This window comes from Syngnathoides biaculeatus, chromosome 19, assembly GCF_019802595.1.
Source record: "Syngnathoides biaculeatus isolate LvHL_M chromosome 19, ASM1980259v1, whole genome shotgun sequence".
Lineage (NCBI taxonomy): Eukaryota > Metazoa > Chordata > Actinopteri > Syngnathiformes > Syngnathidae > Syngnathoides > Syngnathoides biaculeatus.
Genome location: NC_084658.1, coordinates 7,878,284 through 7,902,699, shown reverse-complemented (window position 1 = coordinate 7,902,699; position 24,416 = coordinate 7,878,284). Strand labels below are relative to the sequence as shown.

The window sequence follows — 24,416 nt, the reverse complement described above, 5'->3', positions numbered from 1 at the left end:
ATTGGAATATTATAACATTGTCAAAGTGAAACTCATCTGTTACACAGATTCATGAAAAATCTCAGAAAATAAGTTTCAAAAGTCCAATCCTACTTTTAACGTGTAAATGCAGCACAATACATCGACATTTAATCTTATTACCCGTTTTTAAACAACTGATTATTATAACATTTGAGTTGATATTATATTTAACTTTTATGTCGTCTACATTTCATTTCAATTATTGAAGTACACTTTCCCCCCTCTATTTATATGTTTAAGATGAATGTTAATGTTCAAACTGCGCATAATATTAGTTGCTCAGGAAATGTACTTTCAGGCAGTAAAATCACAGTTTTTTTTTTCATTAATAATAATTATATATATAATTATAATATAATAATTATTATTTTTACAAGTAATATTTCTCGATTTTGAAATACCTTCGTGATTTTTTTTCGAGACCTAGAGTATGAACCGTCACTACCAACGCAAATCTGTCAATCATATTAACTGCATTTTCCAATATTTACCAGTAGATGGCAGTCAAGTCAAATACATGATTGTTGCTGAAGTCACTCCACAGTATTTCTATTATAGAAAATAGAAACAATTCTCAAGCGGAACTGTGCCAACAATAAATTGTCCGTAGGATTAATTTAAAAAAATTACAATAACAAAGAGACTTACAATACACGCATTCAATTTCTTCGATCTCTGCATCTTTTGCTTGTGCGTCGTAATTTTTTTCATCACGTCTGCACACTGCAGTTTGCAGTTTTATTCGGCCAATATCCTTACATAATAGACGAAACGGACTAGTAAATATTTCATGGTAAACAATTCAATCATGTCCGGACAACAGTCTGAGATTTACTGTGAAAATCATAACCGGAACTTAAAACTTTGTTTTGACTGACTTGCCAGTTTAAAAAAAAAAAAAAAACGGAACACCTGTTGTTAAAGGAGAAGCGCGCGCACAAGTAAACACAGTCCCACGCGTTCAAGTCTGACCGTGAGTCACCCGTAAAAGTAGAGGCAAGACGCCGCAGTTGGACTCGAACAAGAACCGATCGGAATACGTACGAATAGAGGGGCTTCCTGTGGATTATGTTTGGTCTCATTCAATTCTAGCCTGCTTGGGTCATCTTTTAGCGTCTGGAACTTCATCGGCTGGCGATGTTTCCGGATTCTGCAGCGGGTTCGTATGCTTGTATGATTCTAAATTTTTAGGAGCTAAACCCGAAGACGGAACATTTTCTTTTGCCGATAGACCTACATTTTGTTTTCTTTTGTACACGTATGTAATTTGCACAAAAGAGATTACAATGTCACTACTTCTTGATTTAATGGAGATAATCGACAGCTTTTAGGCTCGGACGAGTTTGTGTGGAAAAGAACATTTTATCGAACACAAATGCTGTTTTCTGAAACTCTGGATCAGTTCTAATCGTTAATGTGAAAGTTAGTAAACAGACAGAAGCAAGAAATCACAACAGCATGAACGAAATTTCGCTTTGTAGTTTACACAGTTGCCATTTGTCAACAATTCAGCAAATCTTAATACGTCACATTAAAAGACATCTTTGCACTGTCAGATTTGTTTAGCAGTGTCAGGGGGTATGCACATATTATTCCAGTAGTATTTGGATAAATGGACGACATTTACCCAAACTTGGCGTATTTCGCCGCTGCTCACATCAGGCTCAGGAAGACAGCAATTATCAAAGAATTAAAGCATCAAAGTTCTCTGCTGACGAACTAGTAGGAGCAAACATGAAAGTGGTGATGATGAAGATTATGAGTATGTCCTCGCACCCCACTGCGACACAAGCATAATAGTGTGTGAACATAAATACAGTGTCTTTCCAACATTAGTAATAGCTCCAAAAATGTTGTTGCATATTTTGGTATTGAATCTCCAAGAATCTCTTGAGGGCTATTAGCTAACTTTGTTTTTTGTTGTTATAGCGAAAAGATATTGTAAAAGCAAAGAGTTCTCCTGCTAAAAGCCAACTGCCACTCTGTGTCACACATGTATTTGTAATCTTGTCTACTCTTTGCAGCACCAATCATCATCTTCGTGGCAGGCCTGTGTTAGGTGTGAGCCCTGGGTGGATCCACCGGGTCAAGAAAGCATGCTTGCTGCAATGCTGCGCCAGAGTACTGGTGGAGGATCTGGAGGTAGTGGTGGTGGTGGTGGTGGCGGAGGAGGACCCAAACTCCCTCTGGGCATCTCTCGATTCTCCAGCTCCAGTTTGAGCAATGTCACGTTGGGATCGTCAGAGTCCGGCAAGGTCTCCAAGGGCCGCCCAATGGACTCTCCCAACCTTGAGAGCCTCGCCTCAGACCCCAACTACATCATGCAGATGGTCAGCGATGTACGCAAATTTGCTGATGTATTGCTCCAGTTCAAAGAAGTTTTCGTCTCCAGAGGTATGTTTGGAAATAATGTCTGTAGGAATTTTTTTTTTTTTTTTAGCAAGTCTTAACTGCTGAACAGGTATAGTTACAGTTTACAAATGACCTATTTTATGCAGAATTTGAGAATGGAACAATTCGTAACCTGAGGTTCCACTGTACTTCACTTCATTTCCCAACGTACATATATTCAGCATGTATACTTTTGAATTCACATATTCTCTTTCAGACCACAACCCTGTCCAATAGAATAGCCCTGCTAAAACTTTTCTATACAACATTTCTAAATAATTTCTAAAGAACTATTGAACTTCAGGAACCAAGTCCTATAGAATTTCTATAGAAATTCTATTGTTCTGTACAAATTCTATAGAATTGTATAGACATTTTTTAGCAGGGAGTATTTTACTGCCATTTTTTGACATCTACAGGCAATTACAAACCTTTTTCCGGGGTCCCATTACCTAGTTTTACAGAGTTTGCAGTACGGCCCACTCACTATCCCTGAACACTGCACTTACTTATTTTTGTTTACATTTAATTTACGTCATGACTCGTAGGCCATAGATTTAAAGATCCATTGTTTTATAATAGCTGTCAACCAACCACAACACTTGTGCATTCACTGCAATGTATGTACACCCTTAAGCTGCGTATCTATTTAGTCATGTTGTGGCCTTGGGCTGCGAGGCCGCTCAACCAGCCTTATCTCTCTTGTAGTTGGAGGTTATTGCCCTCTCACTTTTAAAGAATACAATGAAATGTGCTGCAGACAATGCATAGGGAATAAAGTGTCAAGTGTCTCAAACATTTTTCTAGAAAGAAAAAAGTTGCTGTCTTTAATCAAGATGACCTTAATTGAAACCTAAATGTTTTATTTATCAAAATATTTTTTTTCCATTTTCTTATGCTACTATTTCTACTAAAGCTTTTATATTGGATCTTATTAGAATGTGCGTACACCTAATACTGTTCTTGGTGAGGATAAGCGGGGTTAGTGCATTAGGCTCAATTTTGGAAAGTCCTCGACTGTATGCGGGCGTCTAATGAATGGTAGGAAATGTAGTTGCAGCAGTTGTGCACTTCCAGGGTAACTAAACAGCAAAATTGACGGAAAAAAGGACTCTTGAGCAAGGCTTGTCTCAACTTTGAGAGACAGTAAGTGTTGGTATGTAACAAATTAGTTTGAGCGGACAAATGTGACTTACCTTCATAGTTAGACACAAAGAAACCAGTTCATAATACTTGCTTGCTCAAAAATACAATTACTGTAAAGTGTGTGCGTGGAGTAATGTTTAAATGTGCTCTCAATAGAGGAAGTGGAACACCTACCATCAATTGGTGCATACTGTAACAGAGCACTGTCATCCGATGAGTAAAATTCATTATTATCCCTGTATTTTTTTTCCTACCGTTGCTCTTTTAATGGTATTGGTGGCCCCGTAGCTCAGTGGTTAGAGCACTGGTTTGGTAAACCAGAGGTTGTGGGTTCGTATCCCACTGGGGCCTCCACTCCCTGAGAAGGGTTGCGTCAGGAAGGGCATCCGGCGTAAAAATTGTGCCAAACATATATATGCGTTCATCTGAGATGACACGCTGTGGCGACCCCGAAATGGACAAGCCGAAAGAAACACACACGCTCTTTTAATGGTATTGCAAGTGAATACGGTACTTACAGAACATGTTGTGCACTCGCTCTCGTGCACAACAGTCATGCCATAATGTCTCAGGAGTGGAGCAGCAGCATGTCAGCTTGTAGCTTCCCCACTATTGGCTCTCTGAACTCTTGAAATAATTGTTATTGTACTTTATTGGTAAAATTAAGAGTATTCATTTTTTTCAACTTCAAATGAATTTAAAAGAAAACATGTCCTGTACACATGGCCTCAGTTATGCGGATGTGATCACTTATAATAGATGTTACCATGTGACTGAGTACCAATAGTGGTTGTTTTGGCTAAATGCAGGAAAAGACTGATTTTGGAGCCTGATTCAGATTCGCAACAGTGAAAATAAACACGTCACTGTTCAAGAAAGTAGTAAAAAGGTCATTGTGCCTCAACCACATTTCAAATGCCTTGAGGAAAAAAAAATGATGAACGATTGTTGACTTGTCTTAAAAAAATCCATTAATGATAAAACCTTAAAAATGAGGCGGTGTGGAATTAGCATTTTCTCCCTGTACCTGTGTGTTTTTTCTCCAGGCACTCTGGTTTTCTCCCACATCCCCAAAACATGCACTCACTGGAGACTCTAAATTGCCCCTAGGTGTGATTGTGAGTGCGACTGCTGTCTGTCTCCATGTGCCCTGTGATTGACTAGCAACCAGTTCAGGGTGTACCCTGGCTCCTGTCCGGGATTGGTTCCAGCACTCTCACCGCCATTGTGAGGATAAGGGTCTCGGAAAAGGGATGAATGGATGTTTGAAATGAGTAGTTATTGATCAATTGTGTCTTGAAGCAGTTGAGGCTCGATGGAGCGCACAACTTGGCTGCTATCAGCAGAGCCATTGTTGATTCACTGTGAACAAGTTTGCTTTCTAAAAAAAGGTCATCATAATGTCGGCTACTGTAGGATAAGATCAGTCCAAGCAGATACCTGCAAAGGTGTCTCATTACCACACTGCTGTTGAAGGTCAAATGTTCATATGTATTAACAACATTTAATTGATGATATACAGGTTCATCACCCCATTGAAAATCGGATATGGTGCGGCTGTCTTATTTTAGGTCCACCCGTCAGAGAGCAACTTTTCATTTGGTTCTCATTGTAGTAGGACCTGTGATTGACATCTTCAAGGTTTCATTGTTTAGCTTTAGTATGGATACTAAACAGAGATGGCTAGCAGATTGTTGCGAGCCACTGACATGTACTGTGATTGCAAGTGATTTAAGTCTCGGTTTAATTTATGGCCATATTGTCCCCTCGCTGCATCACTAAAGTTCAAACCTTTCATTGCTGTGGTCGCTCACTGAAAGTGACTGGAAAAAAAAAATACTCACCCCTCGCCTTCTTCCTCTGTTTACCACACAGTGCAAAGCAATATTCAGCTTTTTAGTCTGGGCCCCCTTTGCAGCTGAATTCACAGTCAGTGATGTGAGCGTGACACCCATTGTCCCCGGTGGCGTCCCCACACTCACACACTCCTGTAACCCGGCAGTGTTTTGCACAAATTGATACTTTTCCCAAGTCCAGAATAGCTGCGGCCTGTGAGAATGAGGCCCGTGGGCTTTCTTCGGCCAAGTCCTCCAAATGAGACATTTTAAGTTTATTTTGACTTGTAGTGCATCCTTAGATGGTTATTATTGCATGGCGGCGCATCTGGCCACAGCCAGTGACGCACACGACTGAATTCTGACTTGAAATTTTGTTTATGTGACTCATCCGGTGTCAGGTCAGTGTTGCAGACTTGTCCACCGTCTGCACACAGTGTCTCCACTGTGTTGCAGACGTTTACATTCTTTTGTAACGTTGTGACTTGGTTCACTGCACGCTTGTGCAGGGCATGTTAGTCGTTGGAGTGGCTTGTTATTTCAAATTTGGTCCTGACTGGGGTCACAAAGGCCATCATGAGACCGTATGAGCTGTGCGGGTGGTCTAGCTGGCCATTTTGTATTTGATGGTGACTCGGCACTCTGAAACAACTAGGTCACATAAGACTAGCAAACATTTAGCCTTAGATGAAGCCCATTCAACCAAAAGGAAATGTTTTATGTTATTTTTATTATTGTCGATTTTAAAATTCTGGTGCAGATTGAGGGATTTGTTGTGGGAATCAGGGTGTGTTGTTTCCAAGGCTTGTAAGACGGGCGTGCCTTCTGTGTTTGCACCTTTTGGCCCCGCCAACCAGAATAATGGCCAATTTTGTGTGTGAACTGTGTAAGCATAAAAACTGAACCAGCCAGCTTTGACAATGGAAGGTTGAGTAGAGCAGCAGGGTGTTATCAAACACGGTTTTATCTTCTTTTTTTTTTCCAAACAAACAACAACAAAAAATCTTAAACTATCTGTATTGGGATAGATCATTTTGCTCTAGTTTAATGATTCCAATGAATCCATTTCCAATCTTGCTGATTTGACTTAAAACAGAGCTTTACTCGTTTCATCGTCAGTTGCCGAATCCTGTCATCAACAGTCTTGGAAGCTGAATATTCATTGTCATGAAAATCCTCTTTTGCTGCGTTGCACTTTTATTTGTAATGTAATACATTTAAAAGCAGTACCGTCGTATTGAGCAAGACTGGGTGAGGTCAATTGCTCCGTCAGTGACACAGCAACTTTCGAATACTGTGATAATCTTGACAGATGAGTGTTCTTTTAAAAATGAATAAAATGAGCCTTTCGTCACATGCCATCATCATTTGGCCAAGATTCATTTGTCAGTTTATGACTCATATGCCCCCATTCCCTGTCAGATGAACCATTTGTCATGAGGAATTTTTAATCATTATCTTTGTGAATACCTTACTGCCGGTGTCACGTAATGTACATGGACACACAGCACAGCCACATTGTGAATAATTACTCACGTATAGTTAACTTTGACCTGTTTAACATACTTATTTCTTAATTTAGTTTGTAACTTGCTGTTATTTTCGTTGGTGTTCTCCACTGACTATTCAGGTTTCTGGGAAACTCTGGTGTGGGTGCTCAGAGAAAGCCCAAAAACTATTCCAGTTATTTGGATGTAAAATTAGCCCTACTTGGGCTTTTCTCTCGCCATTTCAGTCTTTCTTTAAAGGCTCTAACTCTCTTCTGTTTAGACAGCCTATCCCACTGGGATTGGCCGTAAAGTACTACAAGCTGCTTCATTCCTTTAGAAAAAAAATAAAAATCCTTTTATGGTTCTTCTACCATGGTTCCATTTAAAGCCGGTGTAAATCATCCAAAATGTCCTTTCCACTGTGGAAAAAAAATAATCTCCGAACGATCAAGATACTTGGATGCTCTTGGACTCTTCTCGATTTAATCATAGCGTGTACTTATCGTGCACACTAAGCTGCCTAAAAGGAATTATTACATTACCTTAATTGATTTGCTCCTTGTTAAAATGCGCTGCTCTTGTTTTAAGTTTATCTGATGCGATGCTAGAATGGGATCTTTTAGGAGATTACAGTCCATTGTTTCGTGACGTCTGGCAGTCCTCTTATCCCTTTTATCTGTTTAAAAAGAAACATGTCGTGATGTACGAAGTAGCACAGGCTTAAACTCCCAATGATCAGGGTATGCACAATGTGCACAATGTTGTGATGTTGTATACAGGTGGACAAGACATGCTAACTTGTCAAGTTTAATTGCAACTGATTTGTAAGCCGTTTTCAGTTTGGAACTTGAAGGAACATCCTCTCTGTGTCTCTCCTTCCTCCCCCATCCTGAGAAAGATTTATAGTTATGGGCAGTTTACACCCCCCAAGCGGTTTGCCGCACATTTCAATACAATCCAGGGTTCCCGCACTTGAGACTTGACAAATAAGGAGCTCTGGTAAAGGGCAATGCAGCTCTTTAAACTCCGTATTTAAAAGTTAATCCTTTACTACACAATATAGTTTATCATTATGCTCTGTTTTAATGCGTGTATATATATATACAGGTTTGTACTTATAAGATTGTAATATATTTTTTTATACTACAACCACATTTACACTTCACTTGACTCACATAGTTACAGCAAAATAGTGATTCTGGCTCTTATACTGTGCCTATTTATACACCTATTTAACCATGTGGAACAGAATACCCCTTGTCCTGCTGGTATTTACATTTTTTAATAACAGGCGGCTGTTTTATCCTTTGGAATAATCTTAAGTATCCTTTAAATTTGTGGATTCTGTCCCTGCTTTGGATTAAAGTCTACTGGAATTAGGCAGTCTTGTTTATTCAGCAATGAGTATTTTCAGCATTGAGGGACAATTTGTTAAAACTATGTATTGTGTATTGTTTTTAATGCAGCATGATTTACATTTAATTTGTATTGTCACAATTATTTTATCGGTACAGTCTTCAAGTTTTGCAAAATCAACTAGAACAGGCTCCAGCTCAACCCTGATGAATGAAAGCAGTATAGAAAATTGATAGATAAATGTTGAAATGTGACATGAACTACCACACTCTGACTCAGTTTACTGTCTTTATTTTCATTGTTGCCAGACAACAGTCATTCATGTGCAACAGAAATCAGTCAACTTTGCTGGACACAGCTGACATGAAACAAAAATACAGTTCATATTCTTCTGAGACTTGCCAAAAATACAGTGCAACCCTAACACAGACTGTTATCTTCTGTTCCACTCAAGCATAACAAAATCCTCAAAATTGTTTCTGGTTTGCGCCCACTTTCCAAGACCATGTACGATGGGTTTATTGAAGACCTAAAATAAATGTGCGCATGAGTTTTAATAGTACAGTATGTGTGAATAATTGTTAACCTCGTGAAATAAATGGTTGTACTGCTAGGTGGCTACTGATACATTTAGTATGACTAATACCACAACAATGCTTTTAGTTAAGGCTAAAGGTTATGGTGAAGCTCAAAAAGAGTGTTGCTTCATGGACCAATTCTGGAGCAAAAGCTGCTTAATATTTCAACACTCACCTGAAAGGAATTAGGGATTAGAATCAACAAAAGACTGATCTGGTGCTTTCTGATGGAAAAAAAAAAGAGTGGAAGAGGGAGAATGAAACTTTGTGAGGAGGTTGACAGAAACAAAACTGAGAGTTTTGATGACACTGAACAAGAGGGCAACAAAGGTGGTAGTGTATTGAATTAATGGCTACTTTCCTTTAGGTAGATATCTGCAGTTTAGTACATGACTGTCCCCTGTCACTATAAATAAAGCTGCAAGAAAAATTATTCTAATCATTTGGAATTACCTGGATTTCTGTATAAATTGGTCATAAAATTGATCGGATCACGAACAGCAACAACAATCACAACAGTGGACAGACCACCTTGTAAACTTGGAGACAAACTAATAATAACACAATTATTTTGTCATGCTTTTATAGAACGCAACATGTAAATATCACAGTTAAGCGTTGAAAAATAATGTAAACCATTAAATGTAATTACTGTTGATCTTCCTTTGGCAGGCCAGACATTTGCTGTAGTTGGTGATCAGACCTGCACAACGGTCAGGAGGAATTGTGGGTCGCTTCTTCTTCTTCGCTTTTAGTTCAGCAATATTATTTTGATGTGTAACTCCTGAGGTCATGCCCCAGCATCTCAGTTGGGCTGAGGTCAGGACTTTTGATGAGGCCACTCAGGAAGGGGTATCTTCTTCTGCTGAAGCCGAATGGCTGAACTAAATAGTTGTTGATTTACTTCTTTGCTTTGGGTCATAGTCCTGTTTTTTTTTCATCTCACCCATCTTTGGAGAGCTTCAAATACGAGACTGCACTGTAAACGTGTCCAGTAAAAACAGTAATAGCAGACTGTCTTTCTGTTTTGACAATTTATGAACAATTGAAGTAAAAATCTAAGTCATTAATTTCACACATATCCCTTGATGGGATATTAATAAGGAGCACCAAATGTTTTGTTTTTTTTCCCTGTCAGATCTATATTATCGGCCATGTTTGTATGTTGCAAGGAGACTGCTTACTTGAGGATAAAAGCCAGTTAACTTGAAAGTGGGAAGGGAAGGACACCCCCCGGATGTGTGCTACCACACTTTTAATTCATTCAGGAACTTTGTTGCTATTCCGAGTGGGAAGAAGTGAGCCTGTGTTTGATGTGCAGGTTAACAGACCAAGTGTGAAGCATTGCTAGGGCCAACCGCAGTCCCCAATGTCTTGTGAAAATCAAATGAGGTCTCACTGGACTGGATAAAGCTAACGGAGAAAATGTGGTCTACTAAACCGTGAATGAACTTGATGGGAAATGTAGCCTACAAGCAACAATACCAGCAGAATCATTCTTCAGCTGTATACATATATACAGAAAAAATATAACCACTTGGAATTCTTGACTCTGCTTTAGTCTGGTCTCTGTACCAAATCTATGCCATACAAACGTTGTCATTCTGTAATTTCCAACGTGACCTAAGACTATAACGTTCTTAAAATAATGTAGTCACCGTATACAATCATATTCTTCCCTTGCTTGCTTTCTTTGTCAAGTGAAATTTCGCTCCGTTAAATTCCTCAGTACTGTAGTTTCGAGGGTAACTCCAGTTTGAAAGTAGGCTTTCAAGTTCGCAAAGCCCATTCACTCAAGATCGGGATGACAGTGAAGCCAAATGGCCTCCTCTTCTTCTTAGACTTGGGCGCTCACCTCCTTGTTCTGGCCCTTGACAGGTGCACTCAAAGGGGGGCTGTCTTTGCTTCCTGGCCCGCTTGATGTCCTTTAGGCTACAATGCACATTGTGAGGAACAGGCGTAGGCTTTTAGCGCTGCTGCTTGACCAGTTAGGCTGCCAGATCGAGGTTGCACCGTGGAGGGATCTGTTTTTCTTAAAGAAAGCGGAGAGCATAGTTGGAATGCCAGCTTTCAGAGCTTTGCGTCAACAGTTGGTGGCGGAGGTGGGGATGCGGGGGATATCTGAGAGACCTGTCTTTCCTCACTGAGATAGACAGCTCCTGAGCAAAATGGAAGGAAAACAAATTCTTCACTCCACACCGAGTATCTCATGTATACGTTTCCTGTGCTAAAAGCTAACAAGTTAGAGCATGGGGACAGAAAGAAAATGCTGTGTATCTGGCCTGGAGTGCCTTTGTTGTTATTTTTGTTTGTTTTTTTTAAAACATTCTCTCTTTGTACATAACTGAGAAAAAGGTGAAACAAGGTGGTTACTAAGTGTTGTCGTGTGTTTGCAGAGATTGAACAGTCTGGTTACAGTGACCGATACATTGGAAACAAATTAGTGACCCTCTCCTAATGGTTAAGTGGAGCCAATCTGAAAAATACACTCTTGTGCAAATATTGCATATTTAGCAAGGACATTCTTCATCATTTGCATGGATAACTTATAAGGTGGTTTTGATGGAGGCAAATGGCAAAATGTCTAGTTGAAGCAAATAGTTTTTAAAATTTCATCATTCGTTTGGAAAAGGTGTGGTTTGTGTACAAATATTTAATGAAAATGCAAGGTTTTCTAAAAAAAAAAGTGTTGGCTGTACTCGTGTTCAGCAGTGTAATTAGTTGTTATAAGCCCTCCCAACCGTGGCCCGCCTCCATCGGACCTTTGAAGGCCTAGTTGTGACATGTTTAGTGATTTCACGCTCTTTGGGGCAATAAGCACCCCTGCCCTCTCTCAGATGTTATGTAGCACAAAGAATACATTGCTCTTGTGATTTGCAATGCATAATTGAGCATAGCGAGGGTCGCGACGAGTGTAATTTTGCCAAGTCGTATTGTCTCAGACACTATTGGTCATGTCATTGATACAAAGAACTAATTAATGGTAATTAGTAACTGTGTTGAGGAGTAACTACATTGTAATTACACTTACATCCGGTTGCATGGAATGCATGAGAAAATCCAGAAAATATCTCATGGGATACTGTCGGATCAACTGCAAACAATTTCTGGTGATACTAGTGACATAAAGATACTGCTGGAATCTTGGAATTTGCGGAGAAATTATGAGGTATTGGGGGCCGGGGGTGCATGTCTACTGTTATCATTCCATGTTTTATGCTCAGCATTATTGGCGAGTAAACAAGAGCAATCAGTACCTGACTATACAACTGTAGTATTTAATTCCTGACTTCAACACTTTGCTGAGAGCTGTCCTTCAGAGCGATTTTGGAATGCTTTATTATGATGCTGTCATTTTGATGGCAAATTATCAGACAATGTTTTCATTCTGGCTCCCACCCTGCCCCGCGCTGCAACTCCCATCCCCACGACCAAACAAGAGGCTGGAATGTTGGGTTTCCATGACGCTAATGAAGTAAAAGACCGGCAATGCATTTCTGGCAGCCTGCGAGGAGCTCCTGATCCGCGGCCTCCTTCTCATCAGGATCAAGGTCTGATCCTTCCATAGCTTTCATTCACTAGGCCTTATTATGCCCTGGAATGTCTCTCACTCCTTCTCTTATAACCCCCGCTGAAGCGGGGATGTTCTGTGTAGGGGCAAAGTTGCAACAAATCCCATAGGAAGAGATGGACCCCAAATAACACACAACCCCCTTCTCCTTTCCCCCTCCCGTACTTGCTACAACTCCTCCCCTATCATGCCTTGCCATCCTCCCACCAAACATCATCAGGCATGGACAAACCCATAGACGCATGCAGGCGCACACACCGCAATCCTCCTTTCCAGTGAAAAGTGAAAGGCTGCTGTTGCAATTTATTGTTCCATAAATGTTTCATGCGGTCCAGCCCATGAGGTGACCTGTCCCACTGTTTGCTAGTGGCCCCAGGGACAATAGTGAGTTTTTCTGCTCTTAAACAAGTCTGTACTTCAAGCTGTGTTTTTTTTTCCCTGTGCACTGTGGATAGAAGGAAGGCCCCGTAGCTCAGTGGTTAGAGCACTGGTTTGTTAAACCAGGGGTTGTGGGTTCGTATCCTACTGGGGCCTCCACTGCCTGAGAAGGGTTGCGTCAGGAAGGGCATCCGGCGTAAAAATTGTGCCAACCATATATATGCGTTCATCTGAGAAGTTGTGGCGACCCCGAAAGCGACAAGCCGAAAGAAACACACACTGTGGATAGAAGGATATTCCCAGAACCTCTCTTAAAACTCAACATCCTCTCTTTAAAACAAGAGTTAAGATGCTGAATCTAAATTTACAAATTTATGTTTGTCAAATCTGCTTTCAAAAGACCCTTCCTGGTGGGAAAAGCTATATTTGCTTCGTGTTTCTTGCTGAAATGTGGTTACAAGGTTAAATAATAATAGACTCTGTACTTGATCTGATGTGTTGCTAATTAGTCTCAATTTAGGATGGTCCAATAGGCCACACATCTAGCATTGAAGAGTTCAGCCAATGGGAACTTTTAAAGGTAACCCCCTTTATCTTTTGGGCATTCATGGTTTTGAGTAGTCCATAATAAACCTCTTGATGCCTTCTGAATTGGGCATCCAGTTTTCGCTGACAATGAATGGGTTCTAAAGGTTGTGCCAGACAATTTGAGCTATTTTTTTCTTAAAAAGGTATTTACTTTTTTTAACCATAGAAAGGATAACTTCTGCGGGGTTGAAGCAGCCTGTTGGAAACTTTGACCCCGCACATGTGCATCTACACACACAAACACATTATTAGGCCACCATTAAATGTCATGTTCATGCTACTTCTTCCCCAAATTAACAACTTTGTTTTTTGCCAAAGTATTTTTCCCAGGTTTTTGTGATTTTTTTTTTTTTTTTTTTAAATCCCAAAAATGTTTTAAAGAAGAACTGTTTCACACACACAAACAAAAAAGTATACAAATAATAACGCACATAATCTCTCAATTAACATGTTACACGAATGCTATTTACTTGGATTCATTGGCAAAGTACAAGTAGTTATTGTAGTGGATTTCTCATCCTTGATTAATTTTTGACTTCTCAAAGAAGCCTAATCAGCCTGTTCCAATGTGGGGGTTGAGAAGGGAATTCAATTGGAAATCCTCTTTTCCTTTCAAAATCGTAAAATCTGATGCCACTGAAATGAAAGAGTCCATTTTAAAGCACTTCATGTCGCTGGATGGTCTCTTTAGGACAGGTGGTCGAATAAAGCACTGTGACCTGGAGACACTATAGTGTCCTACAAAATGCCAAATTGCTCTGTTCTCCCATTTTTGGGGAAAAAACACCACTAATAGAAGACTGACACACAAAAGCCAAGAGCACACAGCAGATAACATTGTTCCTTTTGGTAGTTGGGCAGTTAAAACAAAAAGCAAAGAAGCTTTTGTCATTAAAATCTACCAGTTTCCCAGCAGTTGAAGGAGCTGTGCATAACGTGTGATGAAGATGAATGAAGGTGGTTGCTATGGAATTTGAATGTCCTGTGGCGAAGCTTTTGGCTAGATCCAGTCAATTGGTGCCAAAGAGTACTTGTCATTTTTCTTATGTTTTGTAACAGTCATTGCTTTGCAAGTCACAAGTAAGTCTCAAGTCTTGCCCTCATGTCTTGAAATTCAATGGGAGTGCTATTCGATACGAAGGTATTGTATGTGAACTTTTGACCTTGAAGAAAGCAATATAAAATGCTCTAAGAAATTCCCTCTCATTATTGTGGCATTTAACAAAATGAAATAATTTTGGTGATCCTGACTGACCTGAAACAGTCTGATTTTATTGCCCCTTCAAAACCAATCAACAGTATGTATTCGCAGGCGACCAGTTCAGGGTTTACCCCGCCTCTTGCCCAGAGATAGCTGGGATAGGCTCCAGCACACCCGCAACCCCAGTGAGGATAAGCAATGTGGAAATTGGATGATTGGATTGATACTGCTGCAGTTAATAGCGCAGACTTCTATTGAAAAGTCTGTTCAAATAATCAAGTATAAGGCATTTTCCTTGGTTAAAGAGCAATTATGAATACAAGAGAAGAAGATGATGAAGAGAAAATGAGACATCTCACTTACCGAAAGACAAATTGGTCCCTCTTTTAGATAATTATCAGCATTTTTCTTAAATTCATGTTGTGCATATAAGATTTTCTTGTCTACAAACAATTCTAGTGAGGCAATTACAAACAAATATAAACAGGCATTTCTTGTGACTGTCAAAAACAAAAGGCAATGTAAATAAAACGGAGGAACGTAGGTTTGTCATCTTGCACTATTTATCCAATGTGATATCTTAGTTGGAACACTGGGGGGCACTACATAAAAATATTACATTTAAAAGAGGTAAAGAAAATGGCAAAGAAGAATCAATAATGGAAATTCATGTTGAATAAATGAAGGGAATAAAAACATAAATAAGACTGATTCTTGAACACTGACTAAATGAACAGCAAGCCAGAAAGTGCACTTTTCTCCTTACCTAAAATAAAAAATAGTTTAGGTAGTGTGTGAAAGAATTACCTTTTAGCCAATTCCTTTACAAGACCTTGCTTATCATAGTGTTGTCTAAATATAATAAGAGCTATGTATAATAAAGGTGTGGTACAATTTGCTCAAATAATAAATGAGATCAGCTGCATTATGTTGTCTGATCATACTGTATTGACTGTAGTAAGAAACTACTGATACAGATAGCCATTGAAAGATAAGCTAATGATTCGGATTTCTTAGTCCTTTTGTCAATGCAGCAAGTATTTTTAAGACAATGGGTTCAAGTCCAAGTTCTGTTGAAGTTCTACTTGAGGTGCAAGTCTTGTAAAATGTTGCCAAGTCTAAAGTCATAAAATTTATGACTCGAGTCTGACTCGAGTCCAAGTCATGTGACTCGTGGTAGTCAATGATACTGGAATGTCATAGTTTCACATTTTTTTTTAAACATTAAACATTTTTTTTAAATAATTTTGAAATCATTTGGGTTTAAGATCCACTCCAGATTTATTTATTTATTGCATCTAATTTGTGAGCATTGCAGAATTCAATTCAATTCAAGTCTGTAAAATCAAAAGTTAAACTGTCTTGAAAATTATTTGACATGCCACTGAGAATATTAACAACCCTTCCAAGTTTCAATGATTACAAAATTTGCCAAACATAAAAATTTAGATAATATAAAAAAAAAATAAACAATCATCAAAATTCAATTCTGTGTTGTTCTGACGGTATGTTTTAAGCAAATATCTTCAAACATATATCATGCATTTAGAAAAAAAATACATATCTGAAATCACTCTCGAGGGTTTTTGAGTTTTGTTTTTAACACTTACTTGTTTTGGTGCCGCAGCACTGTGCATGTTTTTTGTTTTCAACTGATGTTTTTTCCCTGTAAACCTGGTTTACCTTCTGATGGGAACTTGTCACATACTGTTTAGTTAGCTGCATATTCTGGTTCACCACAGCAAGCATTGTCAATATGGCCATGCAGACCCATCTGTATTAGCCCCGCTGGTTGCACTATTTGTCCAACTCCAAAAGAGAGCTAATGAATAAAAGGAAAAATGGGTGACAGCTAAAGTCTTTCTGATCCCCTTCTCCATGAGTAACTAATCCTGGGGTGATCATCAGTACAAATGTGGCTTTGGCTGTCAGTGGGATGGGGTTTTGTTGGTGGGTCGCAGGGGTGCAGAAAAAATGGACTGTAAGCAACTCAGCCTTAGTTGTGTAATACCACTGTTGTAAGGTTCTGTGGTTTCTTTAAAAATATCAAGACAAGCATATTTCTTTTTGTCTGTAGTAAACTTATGTCTCACTGTAATTATTATTGTCATTGTAAAGGGTCTGCTGGCTTTGGGAAATCAGGTCTGTAGACTATGCAATAGTACAGTAGAGTTGTCAGCTGTCCCTTTACACAGAAATATTGTTGTTAGCTTGCTGAGTTGATGGCAGAGCATCAATTCCCACCCTTATCACAAGCTGTGTTTTTAGGTTTCTTACCTCATCACTTCTGTTTAAGAAGGAGCTTCTGATTAACAGACTTGCAAACTTCTAATTGTAGTAAGGTCACAATGGGCCATGGTTGTTTATGCACTTGGCTTTCAGGTGCGAGTTCTCTATGTAGGTTACTGAGCGTAGTGCAATCCCACTGCCACCGTTGCTTTATAGTCTTGTTGCCTAGACAGACCATTGACTGCTTTAGTGTTGACTGCAATTGCTGTGAATGGATGGTAGTCTTCTGACATTGCTGCCATGGCCACCCTTTTGACCAGCAAAGCCGGAATGTAGTGATGCTGTTACCATTCGTTTTTACGTTGGGAGATTTGTAATTCTCTGGGCTTTTGATTAACTTTTCAGGGGCAGTCCAGTCATCACAGTCTTGTAATGCTTCCTGGTTTGGAAATGTTTTTATCAAGGCTTTGGCCATCTCAAACAAGAATTTGCTGGAATTTTGCTGCCATAGTGCACACATGGACACATGGAGGGAGTGACCCCTTGTTCTGCAGTCAGTTCTTTGTCAATATAGGTTTCAACCATGTACAAATCTAGGTTGAATGTTTTTGTTTTAAAACATTTCTGATACCTCGCTCAGGAGTTCGGTATCAAATTTTAATAGGTTGGTCGGAGATAGGCACTCAGAAATGAAGACAAGACACACTTCTGGCTACCAACAATTGGCACTTTATTGGTCCCACACAGAAATGGTAACACAAGCACAAGCACAAATCACGTGGTATGAAGCTAAGTAATATCCAATCAGCTCTTAGAAGAATATCCAGCTCTTACCGTGCGCCAATAGGAGGGAGAGCCAACACTCCAGGTAGAGAGCAGCTTCAATACCGGCTGGGCATCCGTACGCAACCCGCAGCAGACTCTACCGAGAGTATCTAAAGTTCTCCTTTTATACTCTAAGCGTGTGCGGAAGGAGGGTTGAGTGGCCAATTCATCCCGCCTGACGCCACACTATTCTTTGTTACCAACAAATGGCGTTGCACGACATCATATAACACAAAAACATCTTTTTATGACATTGCTGGTTATTCAAAGCTATTGCGATCGTCTTTTAGGTTATACAAAGCTATTGCGAAACATATACGAAGCTATTGCGAAACATCTTTTAATTATGGAAAAACAACACAATAAAATTATTCTTACTTCAGTTTTCCTCAGGGGTGCAAACATATTGTCTTTCAATTATTGCTCTTAACATTCTGCATAAACACCATAAAGCTTCTTGAAATCTCTCAACTTTGTGACTACAGAGAACCAAGCCTGCCTCCACAAGGCAGTCCACGAACGTCTCGGGGAGATGCTGGCAGTCCTGACGACGGTCATCAGCAAACACCAGAGCCTCAATTCTGTTGATATCCTGAGTTCAGCTGGAACTGTCATCACTACAGTGGAAGGTAACCTATTATTTTTATTTCTCCAAATCCACTCGACACAAGCCAGCAACGGGTTTGCGCTTTTTCTGTGTTGTCTTACTTTATCTACCCAGTCTTAACAATGTATGTGTACAGTGGCCTTCCCCTTTTTATGGTTTTTAATCGTCTAAATGAACGTCATACACAGCATCACTTTAACGATGGAAAGGTCAGCAGGAATGACTGTTTCCGCTGCAGCTACTGGGATGCCATCTGACAGAGAAGTAACCTATTGTTAAATGTTGTAGAATAAGTACATACAATATTTTGAAGCTAGTATTATTCATTTTTGAAATGTCATCAAAAGTTTTTACTTTTTTAAGATGAGGGGATTCTCTAGCTACTCCGGCCAACAATAGGGTGCCACTATGTTGAGTGACAGCTCGACTTTTGAGTTTTTAAGACTTTTCCCAAGTTTTACACACCAACCGAAATTCAACATGCCTCTTTACAGTGCCATGCGTGTAGTCTAATGAGTTATGACTTCATCCGTTGCTTTTCCTTTCGGCATGTCACATTGAGGATCGGCCACAGCACGTCATCATTTATCGACACCTCACACCAAGAGGTGGCAGGTCTTCCCTTAGTCCATCTATTAGCCTTCTCTTAGGTCTTTTATCATCCTCATCATTCTTTTACCAGTTTCCGTTATGACATCATCAAAGGTCTTAAAAAGTTACTCTTGTGTGATGATTGCATCATCTTGCAAGTCCATTTGAGATTCATAAAGGGACCTGCATGGTGTAACATCGCTTTTGGAAAATCTCCACAAAAAAATGGTAACAATGCACACTGAACAGAGCTTGAAGGTGGTCTAATTATGAATGTGTTGAATTAAAGCTGTCATGAGAAGACTGCGAAGATTTTCCACAGTGGCAGCGCTCAATGAATGCAATTAGAGAAGCATTTTACCAATGCTCTAATTGAAACCAGGAAATTTTTCTTCAACCGCCCTTCAATCAGTTTGAGTGTTCAAGGGGAATTCTACAGAAGCTATAATAGAAATGGCGAGGTTTGCCTTCAGTACAGCTCGTGTATCTTTTTTTATGATGTGCTATTTATTTATTGTTTTTATATTTTTATGTGCAGTGTAATTATAAACTTAATTCACTGAAGAAGGAATTATATGCTGCCCCAAAACTAATGAGACAAAAGTTTTAGCTACATTTACAATAGCCTGCACATTTCACTTGCCCATTTTGAGTCACTGTTAGCAGGCTTATCTGATGTGATCCTGGACTTTATGTTCCTGTGACATAATATGCCACGAGGAGGCTAGAATAGTTTATTCTGCTCTGAGGTGAAATGAAATGTTACCCACGTAACATTTATGTAATGTTTTTGGTCCCTGGTACAAGTGACAACTAAGCATCCTTTTGTTGCTTCTCACTTGTGTTTTTGATTTAAAAAAAAAAAACATTACCTAGATACCTGGATTTCTCGGCTCTGTGTGAGAGTGTTGTGCTTTTCCAGTGAAACAATACCATTTTTTTTCAGTGATGTAACTTCCGCATTTGGACTACTGGTTGGGGCCTGTGCAAGCACTGGCATTGTATTCCAGCAAGGCTCAGGATGTCCTGTTGAGGGGTTAGGGGTTGGACAGAAGCAGAGGAGATGTAAGAGCATAACTGAGTTGCGTGTGTTCAATGGTGACTGCTAGTCGTTCCCAGGACCCCAGATATCATTGTTCATTCCAAGAGAATCGGTAGGCCTCATCTACAAGTCAGACCAAGCTTTCTTTCCCTTTGGATTTTTTAAAAATACTTTAATTTTGCTTGACTCGGGATAATACAACCAACATGGGAAGAATGTATCTACCATCTAGTTCAGTAATTGTTTTGACTTGATTCAGTTGCTTTGCCTATTCAATCGCAGAGGCCCAAGATTGAGGGGGAAAAAAACTGTGAGTATTTTCAGTTTTTTGGAACACAGTTGTCTTTCACATCTCTCTTTTTATGTGAAATACTGTATTCATAAAGTGTCTTTGAATTTAGTAGCTATGTCTGGATGTCATGGTGTTTGACACTTTCTTCTTTGAGGTTTAAGAAACTATTCCATTAGCAATTACTTTTTGGGGGTCACACTACTACCACCATTCTGCTTTCAAAATAGATAATGGGATAAACCAGAAAATAAATGTAGGGTCTTCATTTCAGAAATCGGTCAGTTTTGAGTTTTGAACTCTCGAAATCTCTATTGTTCCAACAGAAGGAAAGACGGAATTTCCTCAAGCAGGCGGTTGAACAGTCAGTTACATCACTGATTTATTGGATTTGCTTTCTGAGCATCTAGTTTATTTTCTCTCTGCACAGTCAGGACAGGAAGGTTATTGTGAAGACTGATTACAACCATTTTTACATTGGTGTTTTTTCCCCTATTCTGTCTTCAGTCATCACTGTCTTTTGACTTGCAGCAGGAAACTACTGGATTTCTAGATTACAACCTATTTATATACAGTTGAAGTCTTTGCTTATTCTTTCAAACTTAACATAGAATGTTGTTCTGGGTGCTTCTGATGCTATTCCCAATTGGATTTATGTTCGCACAGTTCTCTGATTTGAAGCATTCTCCTACAACATAATGTCCGGTATATTATGCATACAATGGTGATTACTCATGCTTGGTGATTGAAGCAGATCAGCGGAACCTGTGCAGAAAGTCTCCAGTATTTTAAAATGTTAGTGATAGCAAACTTCAGTTCGTCTCACCTCATCTGTATTTGACAGGAGTGAATTTTGAGGAGGTGAACGAAGGGAACAAGCAGAGTCTTTTCAGGAACATCTACTCTGCAATTGACAAATTGGCATTCACCGTTGGCTATGTGTAGGTATCATGATTATGTTTCCACATTATAAACTGTTTTGGAGATTTATGTATCAAAAACCTTTCTACTCTCATTTTATGACTTACCTTTTTCCCCCCCCCCAGTGTGTCTGATTTCCTTATGGGAGATGTAGACAATGGATCGGTGTTAGGGCTCCCCCTAACTAAGAGAAGCAGGGTAAGTGGTTGAATATAATGATGATAATGATAGCAAACATTACCCAGAATCAAGATCCTAAGAATTATTTCTGGACAGTAAGCATTCAAATTCATATTGAATCCAAATTGGAAGTGTGAAATGAATGTTAAGTGCATTCATAGTCTCATGGAAACCACGAAGTGCGCTACTAGCCTAAATTGTCAAGCAAAATGGTCTGAATAATTGTCAAGTAAATGAGACTTTATAGAGGCCACTTATGCACTTCAATGTCATTCTTGACAACACCAAATGATTTATTGATACAATATCCTTATCCTTGGAATTCTCTTGTGTGTGTATTCTCAATGCAAGTTGCCCGTGCTGTTTCTCGCCCTGGTTTTAATGCATTACATCCATTCATCCCCCGTTTTTAAAATGTGCTACAAACACCTATCTGTGGACAGCAAATTTATAAGAATGAACATTTCTTGGGTGTCCCCTCACGTAGACGCTGGTCCTACAGATGTTTAGAATTTACAGTGTCACTCCTGCCCCATTTCACTTCTACAGCTGGGACCACAAGCACTGCCTTAGATGCTTTCCTCCTGTCCCTGTCCTATCCAGTCCTGGTCTATATTTTCTTGTCCTTCCACTACAGTGTTTAGCCCTACTGACCTCTCTACAACAGTGATTCCCAAACAGTGTGCCGAGGTACATTAGTTTGCCGTGAGCGCTCTTCACGTGTGCCGTGGGAAGTTATCCAATTTTGTGTAATTGCAAAAAAAAAACATTTATTCCAAGAAATAATGTATCTTTATTCATCTATTTATGCCACTGAGGCACAATGACAGACAGAACCAAAAAAATCCTCTTCTATTAGATGCCGGGAAGTACATACAGTAATTAATCGATCCATTTTTCGTGACATTTACTTTTGTTGGTGTGCCGTGGGATTTTTCAATTGTAAAACATGTGCCTTGGCTCTATAAAGGTTGGAAATCACTGATCTACAGCACTCAAATCCAATGCCATTGGGCTTTGTATATAATGAATTTCCTGATCTTGTTTACAGCTAGTGTTGGCTTTTCCTGTTATTTATTTAGCTTTTTAGTGTCTCCTTTTGTTTTTTTGTGTCACTCCCCTTTAAAAACTTTTTGTTAGAGTGAAGGACTATAATTTTCATTAAATAAACATCAGAATACTACAAAACCAGAATGACACAGGAAAAAAAAAAAGTTCACTGAAACACAATAAAACTGTTCCAGCATTAAAGGGATACTGATCATCCTTTACTGCTTGACCTAACAACTGAACATGACAACCCCACCCCCAAAACAAATAGTTGTTTGGTATATAACATAATAATATATCCTTACAACCCTGTTGTGTGTATTCTTATTGTAATTTGTTTGGTATAAAACATTGTTTCATTCTGTTATTTTGGTTTTAAATCTGCTTTCAGTCTTCTGACAACTTGCCGGTGGAATCTGGAGGAGCCGGCTCCGAGAAAGATGATCCGCCAGGTAAGACAGCGCTCTTTTAACAGTATGTATTTTGGTTTTGAACAATAACAAGTGTGTATATGGGGGGAGGGGAGAGGGGGAGTATTTTTTTCATAAGTTTATTGGCAAGGGAAAAAAAAAACCATACTCAATGGGCAGAGTAATTCTTGCCTTTTGTAGTTTGCTTTCTATATGTGTCTCAATGGACACCAATTGTCTGGCTCTCGAGTTATGGCTGACTAATTATTAATCCATGCATCACGCAGTTAGCTATAATTATCTCCAAATGGTATTAGCCTATTTGCTCACATTCTAGGTCAGCGTGCGCAAGGCTAGTTGGCTCTTAGTCACATATATTGCCAAATGTATGTAATGCCCAGAAGTGTTGAGAGGAGTTGTCAGTCATGCATAAGTCCATCTTTTACAACCTCCCTCGTGCAGTTCCTGTGATTGTCACAGGACCACCATTTCGGGTCGAAGAGGTGGATAGGACGCTGCAGCAGCAGGACAACGGGGTTGAGTCAGCACTGCGCTACGCCAAGGCCTGGTCCAAATACACCAAAGAAGTGCTTGGCTGGGTGGAGAAACGTCTTAATATGGGTGAGTCAAGGAAGGATTGTGGTTTGGACGAGTTATTTTGAGTGTTTCATGTTCCGCAGCTCCATAGAAGCCCAAATCCTCTATTGTGTGGTAGTTGGCATGATGAGGTTATAGTTTTCATCATTTCATGCTGGAGTATGACCCAAATAAGAAACCTTAAATATGTATACTGTAGGTACCGTTTGCATTTCCTGGAATTTTTTTTTTAAACCCCTGATTCCTCACCTGTGCTGCTCTCAAATGCTAACGTTCAAGGCTGAGAATGCAGCGTGTGAACTTATTTTCGGCTTTGTAGTTAATGAATGGTTTCACTGTCACGCTTAGTCATTCTTCCAGTTACCACGGTGACACAGGGCCCTCTGTAAAGTTACATATGCACGTGTTATCAAGCAAACACACAAGCTGTTTATTTAACACATCCTCTGTGGCTAATGGTTTATTCGATGATGAATGACTCAAGGACATTGCTTGCTTGACTTTATTTAAAGTAAATCCCTTTGTTTGTCTTCCTGTTGTTCACTGGGAATTTTACAGACATGTTTGATTTTACAAGTAAGGCAAAATAAGGGACAGAGTAATCTATTTATGTGGTCACAAAAATACACAGTGTGTTGCATGTGTTTACAGATATTGAGTTGGCGAAGAGCTACAACAAAATGGCTGAATCTGCAAAGATCCTTGCAAGTCAACAGGTGACTTGGGTTTATAGAAGAAATTCACAGTTTATATACTGACACTGTCTTACCTAACTCCGCTTGTCTGTTCTTCCTTATCAAGGAATTCATGCCTTTCCGTGACATCTACATGGCTGCTTTCAAAAATGACATTGACTACAGCAAGCTTGTACTTAACACTACAGCACTTCTCCAGAGCAACAAATTCATGCAGGTAATCCACAAAGTCTGTTGTATCTCGGATTTTAGGTCAGTAATAGACACAAAGGCGTTAACGTAGTGCATGTTGGCTTTTTGATTTAGCCTCTAATGACCCGAAAAAATGAGCTGGACAAACTACGAAAAGAGATGAAGGAGCAGTGGCAGAGAGAACAAAAGAAAATGGTAAGTGTAGTAATTTACAATGGAGGTTTGGCCGACAA

General features: G+C 39.4%; 1 protein-coding gene and 2 non-coding genes across 7 annotated transcripts in view; all 3 read left to right on the top strand.

Annotated features, from left to right (window-relative positions):
- Positions 1–931: 931 nt before the first annotated feature.
- arhgap29a (Rho GTPase activating protein 29a) overlaps positions 932–24,416 on the top strand; it is a 31,361-nt gene continuing 7,876 nt past the window's right edge. For 2 of the 5 annotated variants that reach the window (XM_061805421.1, XM_061805420.1), the window contains exons 1-10: positions 932–1,180; positions 2,046–2,415; positions 18,095–18,238; positions 20,983–21,079; positions 21,185–21,257; positions 22,681–22,741; positions 23,162–23,320; positions 23,948–24,012; positions 24,098–24,208; positions 24,298–24,378. In XM_061805421.1, the coding sequence (XP_061661405.1) occupies positions 2,118–2,415; positions 18,095–18,238; positions 20,983–21,079; positions 21,185–21,257; positions 22,681–22,741; positions 23,162–23,320; positions 23,948–24,012; positions 24,098–24,208; positions 24,298–24,378 (1,089 nt within the window). In that variant the 5' untranslated portion in view covers positions 932–1,180; positions 2,046–2,117. Of the gene's footprint in view, positions 1,181–2,045; positions 2,416–18,094; positions 18,239–19,719; positions 20,160–20,982; positions 21,080–21,184; positions 21,258–22,680; positions 22,742–23,161; positions 23,321–23,947; positions 24,013–24,097; positions 24,209–24,297; positions 24,379–24,416 lie in introns of those variants that run through there. The other 3 variants (XM_061805422.1, XM_061805423.1, XM_061805424.1) reach the window with 3 other exon arrangements.
- Positions 3,837–3,909, top strand: trnat-ggu (transfer RNA threonine (anticodon GGU)). The gene has a single exon. It is a non-coding gene; the product is annotated as a tRNA-Thr (tRNA).
- On the top strand, positions 12,850–12,922 carry trnan-guu (transfer RNA asparagine (anticodon GUU)). Its single transcript has one exon. It is a non-coding gene; the product is annotated as a tRNA-Asn (tRNA).